This window comes from Cetorhinus maximus, chromosome 19, assembly GCF_964194155.1.
Source record: "Cetorhinus maximus chromosome 19, sCetMax3.hap1.1, whole genome shotgun sequence".
NCBI classification, from domain to species: domain Eukaryota; kingdom Metazoa; phylum Chordata; class Chondrichthyes; order Lamniformes; family Cetorhinidae; genus Cetorhinus; species Cetorhinus maximus.
The window spans coordinates 88,112,769-88,127,958 of NC_135897.1; the positions used below are offsets into that span (position 1 = coordinate 88,112,769).

Genomic DNA, 15,190 nt, shown 5'->3' on the forward strand with positions numbered 1-15,190 from the left:
TCTGGTGAAAAGTACACAGGCCCCTTGGGATTGGGTAGTTTAGTAAAGTAGAACAGTGACCATTCATGCCTAGAACTTGGATTTGAATGTATAAGCCAATGTAAGCACTTCACGCCACAGGCAGCATCTGCTGAGTCCTGTCTCGGTTTGCCAAAGCTCCAGAATAGTCTCCAGGAATTGAAGAATAATTTCCAGGGCACAGCCGCTAACAAAACCCTGGCAAAAAATTTGAGGGGCATTAAAAATGGCGTGCTTTTTTCATTTGCTTTGAACACTTTCATTTATTAGCTATCGTAAGGTAGGAATTGGGGTTGTGGAGGGGGAGCACACAGGAATCATCCAATTGGGTCATGAAGGATCTGTTCATTTTCCAACTTGGCTTGGGAATGTGGTGTGCTGTGAGGATTGACATGTTAGGCTGCCAATGATGGGAGAAGTGGGTGCGGGGCAGTGAGAGGTGGGCCTCATGTAATGAAACCTCCAAGAATACACATAGCTAGAGTTGACAACCCTTGTCCTATCCATGTTCTGATATTGAATGCCAGATAATAATATTTCTATAATAAGTGGATCCAGTGTAATACTTAGAAGAATGAGAATGAGAAAACCTTAATATTAGTAGTAGTACTTTTCTCATTAGTAGAGGGGTCAATAACCCGGGGGCATAAATTTAAGGTAAGAGGTAGAAGGCTAAGAGGTGAGTTGAGGAGAAATTTTTTCACCCAGATGGTGGTGGGAGTCTGGAACTCACTGCCTGAAAGGATGGTTGAGTCAGAAACTCTCGTAACATTTAAGAAGTATTTAGATATTCACTTGCATTTCCATAGCTGCACGGGCTATGGACCAAAAGCTGGAAAATGGGATTAGTGTAGTCAGACCTTTGTTGACTGGCATGGGCACGATGGGCCAAATGTCCTCCTTCTGTACTGTAGACGTCTATAAGGCTATGAGCTTACATTGTAACTCCTGCCCTAACAGCACTGTGGGTGTACATACACCACATGGACTACAGTGGTTCAAGAAGGCGACTCACCACCATCCTCTCAAGGGATGGGCAATAAATGCTAGCCTTGCCAGTGATGCCCACATCCTATGAATGGATATATAAAATAAATCCCTTTATCATTTTCAACACCTTGAACCGATTACATATACACAAAGATATACAAGCCAGGTTTGTGCAGCTTTACCCAACAACAATCTATTTACCTACATCCTGAAAGGAGGAGAGAGAGAGAGAAAGGTGGAAAGGTTTAGGGCAGGAATTCCAGAGCTTAGCACCTGTGCAGCTGAAGGCATGACCAGCAATGGAAATCGGAAATGTGCAAGAAGCCAGATTTGGAGGAGCGCAGAGATCTTGGGAGGTTGTGCTGCTGAAGGAGGAAGCAGAGATAGGGAGGGGTTGAGTCCATGGATGGATTGAAAACAAGTATGAGAATTTTACAATTGAGGCATTGTGGCCCAGAAGACAATGCAGATCAGTGAGCGCGGGAGTGATGGGTGAACAGGTAAAAGCAAAAAACTGTGGATGCTGGAAATCGAAAACAAAAACAAAAATACCTGGAAAAACTCAGCAGGTCTGGCAGCATCTGTGGAAGGGAGCACAGTTAACGTTTCGAGTCCACATGACTCCTCAACAGAACTAAGGAAAAATAGAAAAGGGATGAAATATAAGCTGGTTTAAGGGGGGGGTGCGGTTGGGACAAGAAGAGCTGGATAGAGGGCCAGTGATAGGTGGAGATAACCAAAAGATGTCACAGACAAAAGGACAAAGAGGTGTTGAAGGTGGTGATATTATCTAAAGGAATGTGCTACTTAAGGGTAGAAAGCAGGACAAGCAAGGTACAGATAGCCCTAGTGGGGGTGGGGTGGGGTAAAGGAATCGAAAAAGGCTAAAAGGTAGAGATAAAACAATGGATGGAAATACATTTAAAAATAATGGAAATAGGTGGGAAAAGAAAAATCTATATAAATTATTGGGAAAAACAAAGAGGAGGGGGAAAAAATCAGCAAGGGGGTGGGGATGGAGGAGAGAGTTCATGATTTAAAATTGTTGAACTCCGTATTCAGTCCGGAAGGCTGTAAAGTGCCTAGTCGGAAGATGAGGTGCTGTTCCTCCAGTTTGCGTTGAGCTTCACTAGAACAATGCAGCAAACTAAGGACGGACATGTGGGCATGAGAGCAGGGTGGAGTGTTGAAATGGCAAGCGACAGGGAGGTCTGGGTAATGCTTGCAGACAGAACGAAGGTGTTCTGCAAAGCGGTCACCCGGTCTGTGTTTGGTCTCTCCAATGTAGAGGAAACCGCATTGGGAGCAACGAATGCAGTAGACTAAGTTGAGGGAAGTGCAAGTGAAAAGCTGCTTCACTTGAAATGAGTGTTTGGGCCCTTGGACGGTGAGGAGAGGGGAAGTAAAGGGGCATGTGTTGCATCTTCTGCGGTTGCATGGGAAGGTGCCGTGGGTGGGGGTTGAGGTGTAGGGGGTGATGGAGGAGTGGACCAGGGTGTCCCGGAGGGAACGATCCCTACGGAATGCCACCAGGGGGGGTGAAGGGAAGATGTGTTTGGTGGTGTCATCAAGTTGGAGTTGGCAGAAATGGCGGAGGATGATCCTTTGAATGCGGAGGCTGGTGGGGTGATAAGTGAGGACAAGGGGGACCCTATCATGTTTCTGGGAGGGAGAAGAAAGTGTGAGGGCAGATGCGCGGGAGATGGGCCGGACACGGTTGAGGGCCCTGTCAACCACCGTGGGTGGAAAACCTCGGTTAAGGAAGAAGGAGGACATGTCAGAGGAACTGTTTTGGAAAGTGGCATCATCAGAACAGATGCGACGGAGGCAAAGGAACTGAAAGAATGGGATGGAGTCCTTACAGGAAGCAGGGTGTGAGAGCTGTAGTCGAGGTAGCTGTGGGAGTCAGTAGGCTTGTAATGGATATTGGTGGACAGTCTATCACCAGAAATTGAGACAGAGAGGTCAAGGAAGGGAAGGGAAGTGTCAGAGATAGACCATGTGAAAATGATGGAGGGGTGGAAATTGGAAGCAAAATTAATAACATTTTCCAGGTCCAGACGAGAGCATGAAGCAGCACCGAAGTAATCATCGATGTACCGGAGAAAGAGTTGTGGGAGGGGGCCGGAGTAGGACTGGAACAAGGAATGTTCCACACACCCCATAAAGAGACAGGCATAGCTGGGGCCCATGCGGGTACCCATAGCTACACCTTTTATTTGGAGGAAGTGAGAGGAGTTTAAGGAGAAATTGTTCAGTGTGAGAACAAGTTCAGCCGGACGGAGGAGAGTAGTGGTGGATGGGGATTGTTTGGGCCTCTGTTCGAGGAAGAAGCGGAGAGCCCTCAGACCATCCCGATGGGGGATGGAGGTGTAGAGGGATTGGACGTCCATGGTGAAGAGGAGGCGGTTGGGGCCAGGGAGCTGGAAATTGTTGATATGATGTAGGGTGTCAGAGGAATCACGGATGTCGGTGGGAAGGGACTGGACAAGGGGAGAGAGAATGGAGTCAAGATAGCGAGAAATGAGTTCCACGGGGCAGGAACAGGATTTGGTTTGAGTTACGATACAGACAGCATTTTTGAGCAAGCTCAAATGAACAGAGGCAAAAACAAGAGAAAGGAGACTTCTGTTCTGTACTTGTATGCACCTTTAATGTAGTAAAATATCCCAAGATGTTTCAGGAGCATCTTACAAAACAAAAATTTTACATTGAGTATGATAGTATCTTAGGCACAGGAATGGAGGCAAGAATAATACTAATAAAATGAGTTGAATTCACCCTTTATAAATTGGAATACTCCAGACCTGTGAACTTGAATTTAGTCTGACAGGAGGTCATGTCTTGAGGACAATAGCTCAGTGAAAATGATCATGGATAATTGGAGTGTATATAACAGAGATTGTGAAGTCTAATTAATTAGAATGCCATTGGATTATGCAACCGCTCATGACTGTTTTCCTTCTGTTGCTCCACAGATAAAACATGTACAGCACCATCGTGTGTAGCAGCAGGTAAGTCCTCTTCGAAAAGAAAGAGCAAAGTGCTTTTAAAATGCCCATTTGCTCTAATAATTTTGTAAAGCACAATGTCAAACACTTTGTAAAATCCCAAGTTAACTGGGGGCAAACAAACCAAAAGAATGGTGACATTGGTTGCTAGAAGCTACATATATTCAAACACAGGGACCTGTCCTCTGCAGGAAAAAGGAACAGGTCCAGGCATTGCACCTTTATTGAGTTAAACAAAAGCCTCAGGGACAATTGTTCCCTACATTCTCCATGACAATTCCTCGACCAATCAGAGTCAACTAGCCAACCAATCAGCACCCTTTTCTCATACAGTGTACATTTTTGCTCACTTTGAAATTTGTCATTCTTGTGTGAGTGCAAGATGAAAAGCTTCTACAGCATGTTTTTTTTCCTCTCAGCAATAGTGTCATTCTCTTTATAGAATATGGACTTTTAGAATGGCGCTCCACTGGCCACTGCACAGCCACTCCATGTGGCAGCTGCCCCTTCTCTTTCCCACTCTCCCCCTCACTCCAAACTCTGAATGCAGAACCCCATTGGCAAATGGTACCTTCAGAGCAATGAGCCTCTCAAGCACTTAGCCCTGCCTCCAGTCGGTGCAGCAGACCTGGGAGACATTCTTTTGGTAACAGGCCCTCTCTCTGACCTCGCCTTGGGACTGCCACTAAACTTGCTAGCCCTCGTTTCTTTTCTACGCAGCCTTCCAGTTTCATTAGACGGTTGAAAGCATTGACTGCCACTGAGGTATGAGCAGAGGAAACAACTTACTGAGCAAAAATAAAACAATGTCAAAGCAATAAAGTGAAAATATTTAAAAAGCGTAATTAATAAAGATGATCATTAGAGTGTGAGAGGGTCAGAATGTGTGTGTCCAGCTCACTCCCAGTCTCAGGGTGTTTACTCAGTCATCCTCATCCACTGTGTGACTGGGTGAGAGTATATGTTGGAGTGTGGGCGTGAGAGTGAGTGGGAATCCTGAGACTGGGATTGAGCCAGACATACACTCACACACACTCACTCTCTCTCTCTCGCGCACACACACACACACATGCACTCTCTCACACATCCGCTCACATACACACACACACACACACACACATACACACACACACACACACACACACAAGGTGGGATTTTCCAGCCCCTGTGTCAAAGTGGGCGGACAGGAACATTTGGAGAGCTGTTGACTTTTAATAGCCAAATGTTCCTGTCCCACTTGCAACAGTGCCCATGGTATCAGGGCGGAAAATCCTGCCCACACTCTCACACACACCCTCCCTCTCTCCCTCTCTCTTGCACACACACCCTCCCTCTCTCTCTCACATGCACACACACACATCCTCCCTCTCCCTCTCCTCACACACACACCCTCCCTCTCTCTCTCACACACACACCCCCTCCCACTCTCTCTCTCACACACACACCCTCCCTCTCTCTCTCTCTCTCTCTCTCACACACACACACTCTCTCACATATTCTTTCTCTCACACACACATTCTCTCCCTCACACGCACACACACACACTCTCTCTCTCTCGCCCTCTCTCTCTCTCTCTCTCTCCCTCACACACACACTTTCTCTCTCTCTCTCACACACTCTCTTCCTCTCTGACATGCACACCCCTCGGCAACGAGTCCCTTCAAATCCCACCTAGGTCCCGTGACCAATCTCTTCCCACCACCCCCTGGGCCCCGGCAGCCTCTCTCTCCCCTCACCGGCCCACGCCAGCCACTCTCACTCCCCCCGCCTCGGCCCCCACTGGGGCCCATCTCTCTCTGTCCTCACCGCCCCCTCCCCCCCGAAATCCTCTCTTTTCCCTCCACGCGTTCACCACCGCCAGTGTTCACTGCTCCTCCAGTCACAAACTGTTGCTCTCCCGTGTTTGCTGTTGATAGGCTCATCCCGGCACTTTGAAGAGTGGCTCTGGGGGCCACAACACTGGGCCTTAGTCGGCTGCATCCGGCCCGCAGGCTGGACAAGCCTGAGTTAGCCCCTCGAAAAGTCCCAAATATCTGGAGAGGCCACTGTCAATTGGCTGATCAACAGCCTTAATTATCTCTTGCCGTTGTTCAATTTAAAGCTGATCTGTCTGCCCTCCTGCACCTGGGAGCTATGGCGGAACAATTTTGGAGATTTGGCCCATCACAGACCCACAGCATTTTACCAGCCCACCTGCCTTTACTCCCATTGCCATAGAATCCAGTAAAACTCTGCCCATGGGCCATGTGTTCCTTTGACTCCTGTTTGTTGTAACATTGAGGTGTTGAGTCTGGGGGTGAGTTATAAACAATTCAGATTCAAGGCTGATAGGTTTTTGTTAGGCAAGGATATGAAGGGTTATGGAACCAAGATGGGCAAATGGACTTAAGATATGAATCAACAACAGTCAAATTAAATGGTGGAACAGACCGTAGGGGCTGAATGCCTTCTTCTGCTCCTATTTTCCCAAAGTCATTTTGTACTTCTAGCAAAACCAAACTCATATTCTAAAACAAAAAGAAAGACTTACATTTATATAGTGCCTTTCAGGACCACTGGCCACCCCCAAAGTGCTTTACAGCCAATACTGTACTTTTTGAAGTGTAGTCACTGTTGTGATGTCAGAAACACAGCAGCTAATTTGTGCAGAGCCAGCTCCTGCAAACAGCGATGTGATCATGACCAGATCATCTGTTTTTCTGTAATGTTGGTTGAGGGATAAATATTGGCCCGTGCACCAGATATAACTCCCCTGCTCTTCTTTGCAATGGTGCCATGTGCTCGTTTATGTCCACCTGAGAGAGGAGCGGCCATGGTTTAACATCACAGCCAAGACAAAATAAACGATTAATCGCATCGCTACTCATAGCAGCCAAAGGAACCCTTAGCTTCATGTTCTTTATACACTGTCCGATCTTCATGGAAAAGTCAGCGTCCTTTTTAACCTTTCTTCATTTCCCTGCTCAGCTGCACGTATCATTGAGAACATGGACCAAGCTGTGGACCCTTGCAAAGATTTTTATCAGTATGCCTGTGGAGGATGGTTGAAGAAGCACGTCATCCCTGAGACCAGCTCCCGATACAGTACCTTTGACATTCTGAGGGACCAATTGGAAGTCATCTTGAAAGGTCAGTCCATGTTTTTAGTTATCTAACAATAAGGTTGAACAGCCTTAAACCAGCTTCCCAGGCTACGTGGTCATAGTTAATGCATTGAAGAATTTCAACTTAGAATCATAGAATGGTTACAGCACAGAACCGGCTCTGTGCTGGCTCTCTGAAGGAGAAACTGTACCACTTCCCCACCATCTCCCTGTAGCCCTGCATATTCGTCCTTTTCAGCTATTAGTCCGATTTTGACCTGAATGCTTCAGTTGAACCCTGCCTCCACCACACTCTCAGGCAGTGCATTCCAGATCCTAACCACTCGCTGCATAAAAAAGTTCTTCCTCATGTCGTCATTGCTTTTTTTTTACCAATTACCTTAAATCTGTGCACTCTTGTTCTTGAACCTCCCACCAATGAGAACGATCTCTCCCTATCTATTCTGTCCAGACCCGTCATGATTTTAAATACCTGTATAAAATCACCTCTCAACCTTCTCCCCACTAAGGAGAACAGACCCAACCTCTCCAAGCTTTCTATGTAACTGAAGTTCCTCATCTTTTGAACGATTCTCGTGAATCTTATCTGTACTCTCTATAAAGCCTTCGTATCCCTGCCCAGAACAAGATGTGATACTCCAGCTGAGGCTGAACCAGTGCTTTATACAGATTTAATGTAACTCCCTTGCTTTTGTACTAGGTACCCCCATTGATAAAGTCCAGGATGATGTAGGGGAGATGGTGGTATAGTGGGATCATCACTAGACTAGTACTCCAGATACCCAGGGTAATTCTCTGGGGACCTGGTTTCAAATCCCACCGTGGCAGATGGTGAAATTTGAATTAAAAGTCTAATGATGACCATTGTTGTAAAAACCCATTGGGTTCATTTTAGGGAAAGAAATCTGCCATTGTTACCTGTCTGGCCTACATGTGACTTCAGTCCCCACAAAAATGTAGTTGACTCTGAAATGGCTGAGCGAGCCATTCAGTTCTCAAGGGCAAGAAATGCTGGCCCAGCTGGTGATGCCCACATCTGATGAATTAAAAAAAAGTAAAATTTATTGACCACTCCCTTAACCTGTCCTGCTACCTTCAATGATAATTAAAACCAATCATTATAATTACTCTTTAATTCTTGCATCTCTCTGTAATCTTCTTGCAAATTTGTTCCTCTACATCTTTCCCACTAGTTGATGGCCTTAGACTACACGTTTCTAAAAAAAGATTAAAGACATTTTCAGTCCCATTAACAAATGATAAATTTGTGTGTGGCAGGGAGGTGGTGAAGTGGGGGGAAGGGGGGTGGTGGGGAAGGGATTGGTCAGGAGGTAGGGGAAAGTGCTGTGGATTTGACAGTGTCTTTTCCAGCTATAATCCAGGCTAAATCGATGGGATAAAAAAATTCCTTCACCTGTCTGTAAGATGTGAGAGCTCAGTGTGAAATGAGGTCGGCCAGACTCAGTCTAGTTCCCATAGCAATGGGGGCCACAGGGAAAAAAAGTTCACGAGTTGGCCCTAAATTTGTAACCTCAGCCCAGGAGGATGGCTAGTGTGGGAAGTAGAAACACATCAGACGGAGATAATAGTTTTCCAAGGTCAAAATTGAGGAATGCCGTTGGTGTAAAGTAGCAGGAGTTTTATTATACCTATAGCTATGCTGCATTGGATTGGGAAGAGTTTGATGCCCAGGTGCCTGAAATGTGAAACATGCTCAGTCTGCCAGCTGTGGACGATAGCGCAAAATGGGCAATAGTGAATCTGCCACCTGTTTGACAGCCCGTCCCACTTCCTTTCCCACAGTAAAGGGTGCGAGTGTAGAGCGCGCAACCTCCAAGATCAATTTCACCCCTCCCAACCTCTCCAGGTTTGTCCGCTTGCTGAATACAAGCTTCTCCAAAAGCTTAGTATCTATCCTCATGTGCAATACCCGGGAGCAGGCACTTAGAGGGCAAGTTTCCATCGACCTTCTCCAATTTCGTAACTTCAAGGCAATCCCTGAAATTCCTGCGTCTATACAGAGTATCCGCTGAACTGTGGCCAAATTTAACATGTTGGAACTAGGATGAACTCCAAAGAAATTCACCACCACCCTCCACCCTCACTCATCAATTTGGACCCTGAACTTACAAGCAATTGCAAAAAAAACTATGCTCAGTAAGATTACGTCTAGGGGAGATTGTCTTATCAGCTTTGTGATTTGGACCCTCAGAACCTGCTATCTGAATCAATGGTTACAAGGTGCAATTATTTTTTCCTCAAGTAGTGAAAGAAAATGCTCACACTGCAACTCAGAATGATAGGTTACTATTTCAGATGGAACCTTTCACCACATGGGATTATAGGATCATGAAAAACAGGAGTAGGCCATTCAGGCCCTTGAGCCTGTTTGCCATTTAATTAGACCATTGCTCACTGACACTCAGCTCCACTCATCTGCCTTTGTTCTCCCAATGCTCTTACCTAATGAAAATCTACCTATCTTAGTATTGAAAGCTCCAAATGGCACAGCATCCAGAGCCATCTGGGGGAGAAAGTTCCAGACATGTACTACCTTTTGTGTGAGAAAGTGTTTCCTAATTTCACTCCTCAATGCTCTTGCTCTATTTTTAAGATCGTGTCGTCTTGTTCTTGATTTTCCCCATGTGAGGGAATGCTTTCTTCCCAGCTAATCTATTAAATACCTTGAACATTTTAATCATCTTGATCAGATCACTCTTCATTTAAAATTGGCATAGTCAGACTGGAGAGGCTCCTTGCAGGACTGATATACAAGCTGGAGAGTTTAAGTCCAAAATGTGCCAAATGTTTTAATAAAAAGGTGACAGAAGGGTTTAATGGTGTTTAAATAGACTTTAAAAAGCTGCAAATAGTTATGTAAAAAGGCTATATTTTGTGCAAAAGTCACTTGATCTAGCCAGTGGAGACAGTCAAGACTTGCATCTGGTAAAAGCAAAATATTGCAGATACTGGAAATCTGAAACAAAAACAGAAAATGCTGGAAAAGCTCAGCAGGCCTAACAGTATCTGTGAAGAGAAAGACAGAGGGAAGAGTTTTCCCCCCATTGGGGGGTGGGGGGGGGGAGTGCAGGAGCGGGCGTGGGCAGGCGTGCCTCCGATCAGCGCCCACGATTGGGGGCGCGCCACCATTTTATGTGGGCGGGCCAATTAAGGAGCAATGCGTTCCCTGTGCAAGTGGGGGCGGGGGGTGGGGGGGTGGATTCCCTCAGCCGAGAGTGAGCTCTTTCGTGCGTGCACGCAAAAGAGTGCACTGATCCCCCTGAGGCTAAGTGCTGCCTCAGGGAGATCAGCTCAAAATTTAAAAATGTCACAGAGACAAATACAAAATTTCCCTGACATGTCCCCTCAATCACGTGAGTTGGGACATGTCCATCACTTTCAGTCAAACCTTTAAAAAAAAAATGGAAAAACCCTCATGAAACCTCATCCCGCCCGTGGATGAGGTTTCAGCTTTTTCTTAAGCCCATCAGGGCTCCCGGCCTGCCCACCAACCTTAAGGTTGTACGGGCAGGTCCATTAATTACGTTAAGTACTTTGTCAATGGTCTCACTTGGCTGTTGACAGGTTGGCGAGCGCGCAGCTGATTTGGCTGAACCCCTGCCGACCTGAAAATTGAAATGAGGCGGGGGGGTGACATCGGGAGTTCCACCTGACATCATCCCGCGTCATTTCACGCGTCGGCAAGCGGGCCCCGCCCCCCGCTGGCCGACCTAAAGATCCTGCCCAGAGTTAACGTTTCGAGTCCACTTGACTCTTCTTCAGAGCTAGCAGACTTGCATCTGGGCTGATTCGTGGCAAATAAAGTAAACATGGAAAAATGCAGCAACACTGCATGTTAGAAGTTAAATTAGGAGATGCACGTGGTCAGGTGTAATAGGTCAAGCAGAAAATTGAAGGAGACCCAATTGTGTTTGCCTTCTGTTCCTCTGTGACCAAGTGGGTAGCAATGTGGGACCAGCACCTATGATTTTAAATCCATCAGTTTAAATGGATGGAACATCCAAGGGTCAGCGGGCCAGTGATCTCCTGAGTATCACTCCTTGTCGAGAGTGCTCGATTGTGGAACGAGCCCTACTATTCCTGAAGATTAGGCTGTCCTACTTTTATCAATAGAAACTCCAAGTTATGCCACACAGATTTACATCTTTTTAATCACAAACAGTGTGGTTAGTTTGCCCTGTGAACGAAGGCACTTCTCACATGCAGCAGACTCAGTGAACTTTGATTGTGACAGTGTTTTAAAGGTCATTAGTAAATGCTGATGAAAGGTTACCTGATAAGAGTAGGCCACACATTTTTACCACGTCAGTGGAATAAAGCATTTTTCAAACTGAAGCCTATGAAGTTGCTGTCATCACCTCTCTGCCTAACCTTGTAATTTTCTTCATTATTTTAATTGATACAGTTTAACATGAGTTACATTGTACGTAGATAAAAGGGAACTGGTGGATATCGTATATTTTGATTTTCAAAGTCCATTCAATAAGGTGCCACAAGAAAGGTTGTCGCACAAGATAAGGGCTCATGATTTTAGGGCAATATCTTGGCAAGGATACTGGTTGATGGACAAAGAGGCAGAGAGCAGGAATTTTAAAAATTCATTAAAGGGATGCGGGCTTCGCTGGCCAGGCCAGCATTTATTGCCCATCCCTAGCTGCCCTTGAGAAGGTGGTGGTGAGCTGCCTTCTTGAACCCCTGCAGTCCATGTGCTGTAAGTGCACCCACAGTGCTGATTGGAAGGGAATTCCAGGATTTTGACCCAGCAACAGTGAAGAAATGGTAATATATTTCCAAGTCAGAATGCTGAGTGGCTTGGAGTGGAACTTCCAAGTGGTGGTGTTCCCATGTGTCCACTGCCTTTGTCCTTCTAGATGGTAGTGGTCAAGGGTTTGGGAGGTGCTGTCTAAGGAGCCTTGGTGAATTCCTGCAGTGCATCTTCTAGATGGTATACACTGCTGCTACTGTGTGTTGGTGGTGGAGGGAGTGAATGTTTGTGGATGGGGTGCCAATCAAGTGCGTTGCTTTGTCCAGGATAGTATCAAGTTTCTTGAGTGTTGTTGGAGCTGCACTCATTCAGGCAAGTGGGTAGCATTGCATCACACTCCTGACTTGTGCCTTGTAGATGGTGGAGAAGCTTTGGGGAGTCAGGAAGTGAGTTACTCGCCACAGGATTCCTAGCTTCTGACCTGCTCTTGTAGCCACAGTATTTATATGGCTAGTCCAGTTCAGTTTCTGGTCAATGGTAACCCCCCAGGATGTTGATAGTGGGGGATTCAGCAGTGGTAATGCCCTTGAATGTCAAGGGACGATGGTTGGATCCTCTTTTGTCTGAGATGGTCATTGCCTGGCACTTGTGTGGCACGAATGTTACTTGCCATTTGTCAGCTCAAGCCTGGATATTTTCCACGTCTTGCTGCATTTGGACATGTACTGCTTCAGTATCTGAGGGTCACAAATGGTGCTGAACATTGTGCATTCATCAGCGAACATCCCCTCTTCTGATCTTAAGATGGAAGGAAGGTCATTGATGAAGTAGCTGAAGATTGTCAGGCCTAGGACACTATCCTGAAGAACCCCTGCAGTGATGTCCTGGAACTGAGATGACTGACCTCCAACAACCACAACCATCTTCCTTTGTGCTAGGCATGACTCCAGCCAGTGGAGAGTTTCCCCCCAATTCCTATTGACTCCAGTTTTGCTCGGGCTCCTTGATGCCACACTTGGTCAAATTTATTGCCCTTGAGAAGGCGGTGGTGAGTTGCCTTGAACCACTGCAGTCCATGTGGTGTAGGTACACCCACAGTGCTGTTAGGGTGGAAGGTCCAGGATTTTGACCTAACAACAGTGAAGGAATGGCTATATATTTCCAAGTCAGGATGGTGAGTGGCTTGGGGGAGAACTTCCAGGCGGTGGTGTTCCCATCTATCTGCTGCCCTTGTCCTTCTAGATGATAGTGGCTGTGGGTTTGGAAGGTGCTGTCTATGGAGCCTTGGTGAGTTTCTGCAGTGCATCTTGTAGATGGCACACACTTCTGCTACTGTGTGTGGGTGGTGGAGGGAGTGAATGTTTGTGGACGGGGCGACAATCAAGTGGGCTGCTTTGCTTGGATGGTATCAAGTTTCTTGATTGTTGTTGGAGTCGCACTCATCCAGGCAAGTGGAGGGCATTCCATCACACTCCTGACTTGTGCATTGTAGATGGTGGACAGGCATTTGGGCATGGACTGCTTCAGTATATGAGAAGTTGCAAATGGTGCTGAACATTGTGCAATCATCAGTGAACATCCTCACTTCCGACCTTACGATAGAGGGAAGGTCATTGATGAAGCAACTGAAGAGGTTGGGGTTAGACACTACCCTGAGGAACTCCTGCAGTGATGTCCTGGAGCTGAAATGACTGACCTCCAACAATCAAAACCATCTTCCTTTGTGCTAGGTATGTCTCTAATCAGCGGAGAGTTTCTCCCCGATTCCCAATGACTCCAGTTTTGCTAGGGCTCCTTGATGCTACACTTGATCAAACACAGCCTTGATGTTAAGGGCAGTCGCTCTCGCCTCGTTTCAGGAGTTCCGCTCTTTTGCCTATGTTTGAACCTGGGTTGTAATGAGGTCAGGAGCTGAGTGGCCCTGGCAGAACCCAAATTGAGTGTCAGTGAGCAGGTTATCAAGTGCCGCCTGATAGCACTGTTGATGACCCCTTCCATTACTTTACTGATGATGGAGAGTAGACTGATGGAGCAGTAATTGGCTGGGTTGGATTTGTCCTACTCTTTGTGTACAGGACATACCTGGGCAGTTTTCCACATAGCCGGGTAGATGCCAGTGTTGTAGCTGTGCTGGAACAGCTTGGCTAGGGGTGTGGCAAGTTCTGGAGCACAAGCCTTCAGTACTATTGCTGGAATATTGTCAGAGCTCATAGCCTTTGCAGTATACAGTGCCTTCAGCCATTTCTACATCTCATGTGGAGTGAATCGAATTGGCTGAAGACTGGCATCTGTGATGCTGGGGACCTCCAGAAGAGGCCACGATGGATCATCCACTCAGCACTTCAGGCTGAAGATTGTTGCGAATGCTTCAGCCTTATCTTTCACACTGATGTGCTGGGCTCCCCCATCACTGAGGATGGGGATATCCTGCCTTGATTTCAAAGGCTGTCACTCTTACCTCATCTCTGGAGTTCAGCCCTTTTGTCCATGTTTGTACCAAGGCTGTAATGAGGTCAGGAGCTGAGTGACCTGGCGGAACCCAAACTGAGCGTCAGTGAGCAGGTTATTGCTAAGCAAGTGCCGCTTGATAGCACTGGTGATGACTCCTTCCATCACTTAACTGATGATTGAGAGTAGACTGATGGGGCAGTAATTGGTCGGGTTAGATTTGTCCAGCTTTTTGTGCACAGGATGTACCTGGGCAATTTTCCACGTTGCCGAGTAGATGCCAGTGTTGTAGCCGTACCGGAACGGCTTGGCTAGGGGTGTGGCAAGTTCTGGAGCACAAGTCTTCAGTACTATTAAATGAATCACTTTTGGGTTGACAGGTTGTTTTGAGTGGGGTTCCACAAGAATTATTTTTTGGGCCACAGCTATTGACAATTTATGTTAATGACTTAGATGAATGGGCCATGTATAATGCATCCAGATTTGCTGACAATATAAATCCAGGTGGGAAAATAAGCTGTGAACAGGACACAAGCAAAGCAATATAAAAATAAATTATAAAATGATAAAACATAAATTAAGGTGACCAATAGGAAGAACATAACAATCTTTGTTAAATGGTGAGAAGCTATTAAATGTTGGAATTCAGAGGAATATAGGAGCTCTTGTATATAAAGTTAACATGCAGGTACAGCAGGAATTTAGGTGAGAAATAGTATGTTAGCCTTTCTTGCAATGTGATTGGCTTACAAGAGTAAAGAGGTCTTGCTGCAATTACAAGGGCTTTGGTGAGACCACAGCTGGAGTACTGTGTAAACATTTTGGTCTTTCTAACTAAGGAAGGATATACTCGACTTTGATGGGGTGCAGCTAAAGTTTCACTAGATTAGCTC

At 46.2% G+C, this 15,190-nt stretch overlaps 1 protein-coding gene across 3 annotated transcripts in view; it reads left to right on the forward strand.

The window, feature by feature from the left end:
* Window positions 1–15,190, forward strand: part of LOC144694011 (neprilysin-like) — a 215,060-nt gene that overhangs the window by 13,871 nt on the left and 185,999 nt on the right. For all 3 annotated transcript variants that reach the window (XM_078564334.1, XM_078564335.1, XM_078564336.1), the window contains exons 3-4: window positions 3,987–4,022; window positions 6,987–7,148. In XM_078564334.1, coding sequence (XP_078420460.1) covers window positions 3,987–4,022; window positions 6,987–7,148 — 198 coding nt within the window. The remainder of the gene's footprint in view (window positions 1–3,986; window positions 4,023–6,986; window positions 7,149–15,190) is intronic.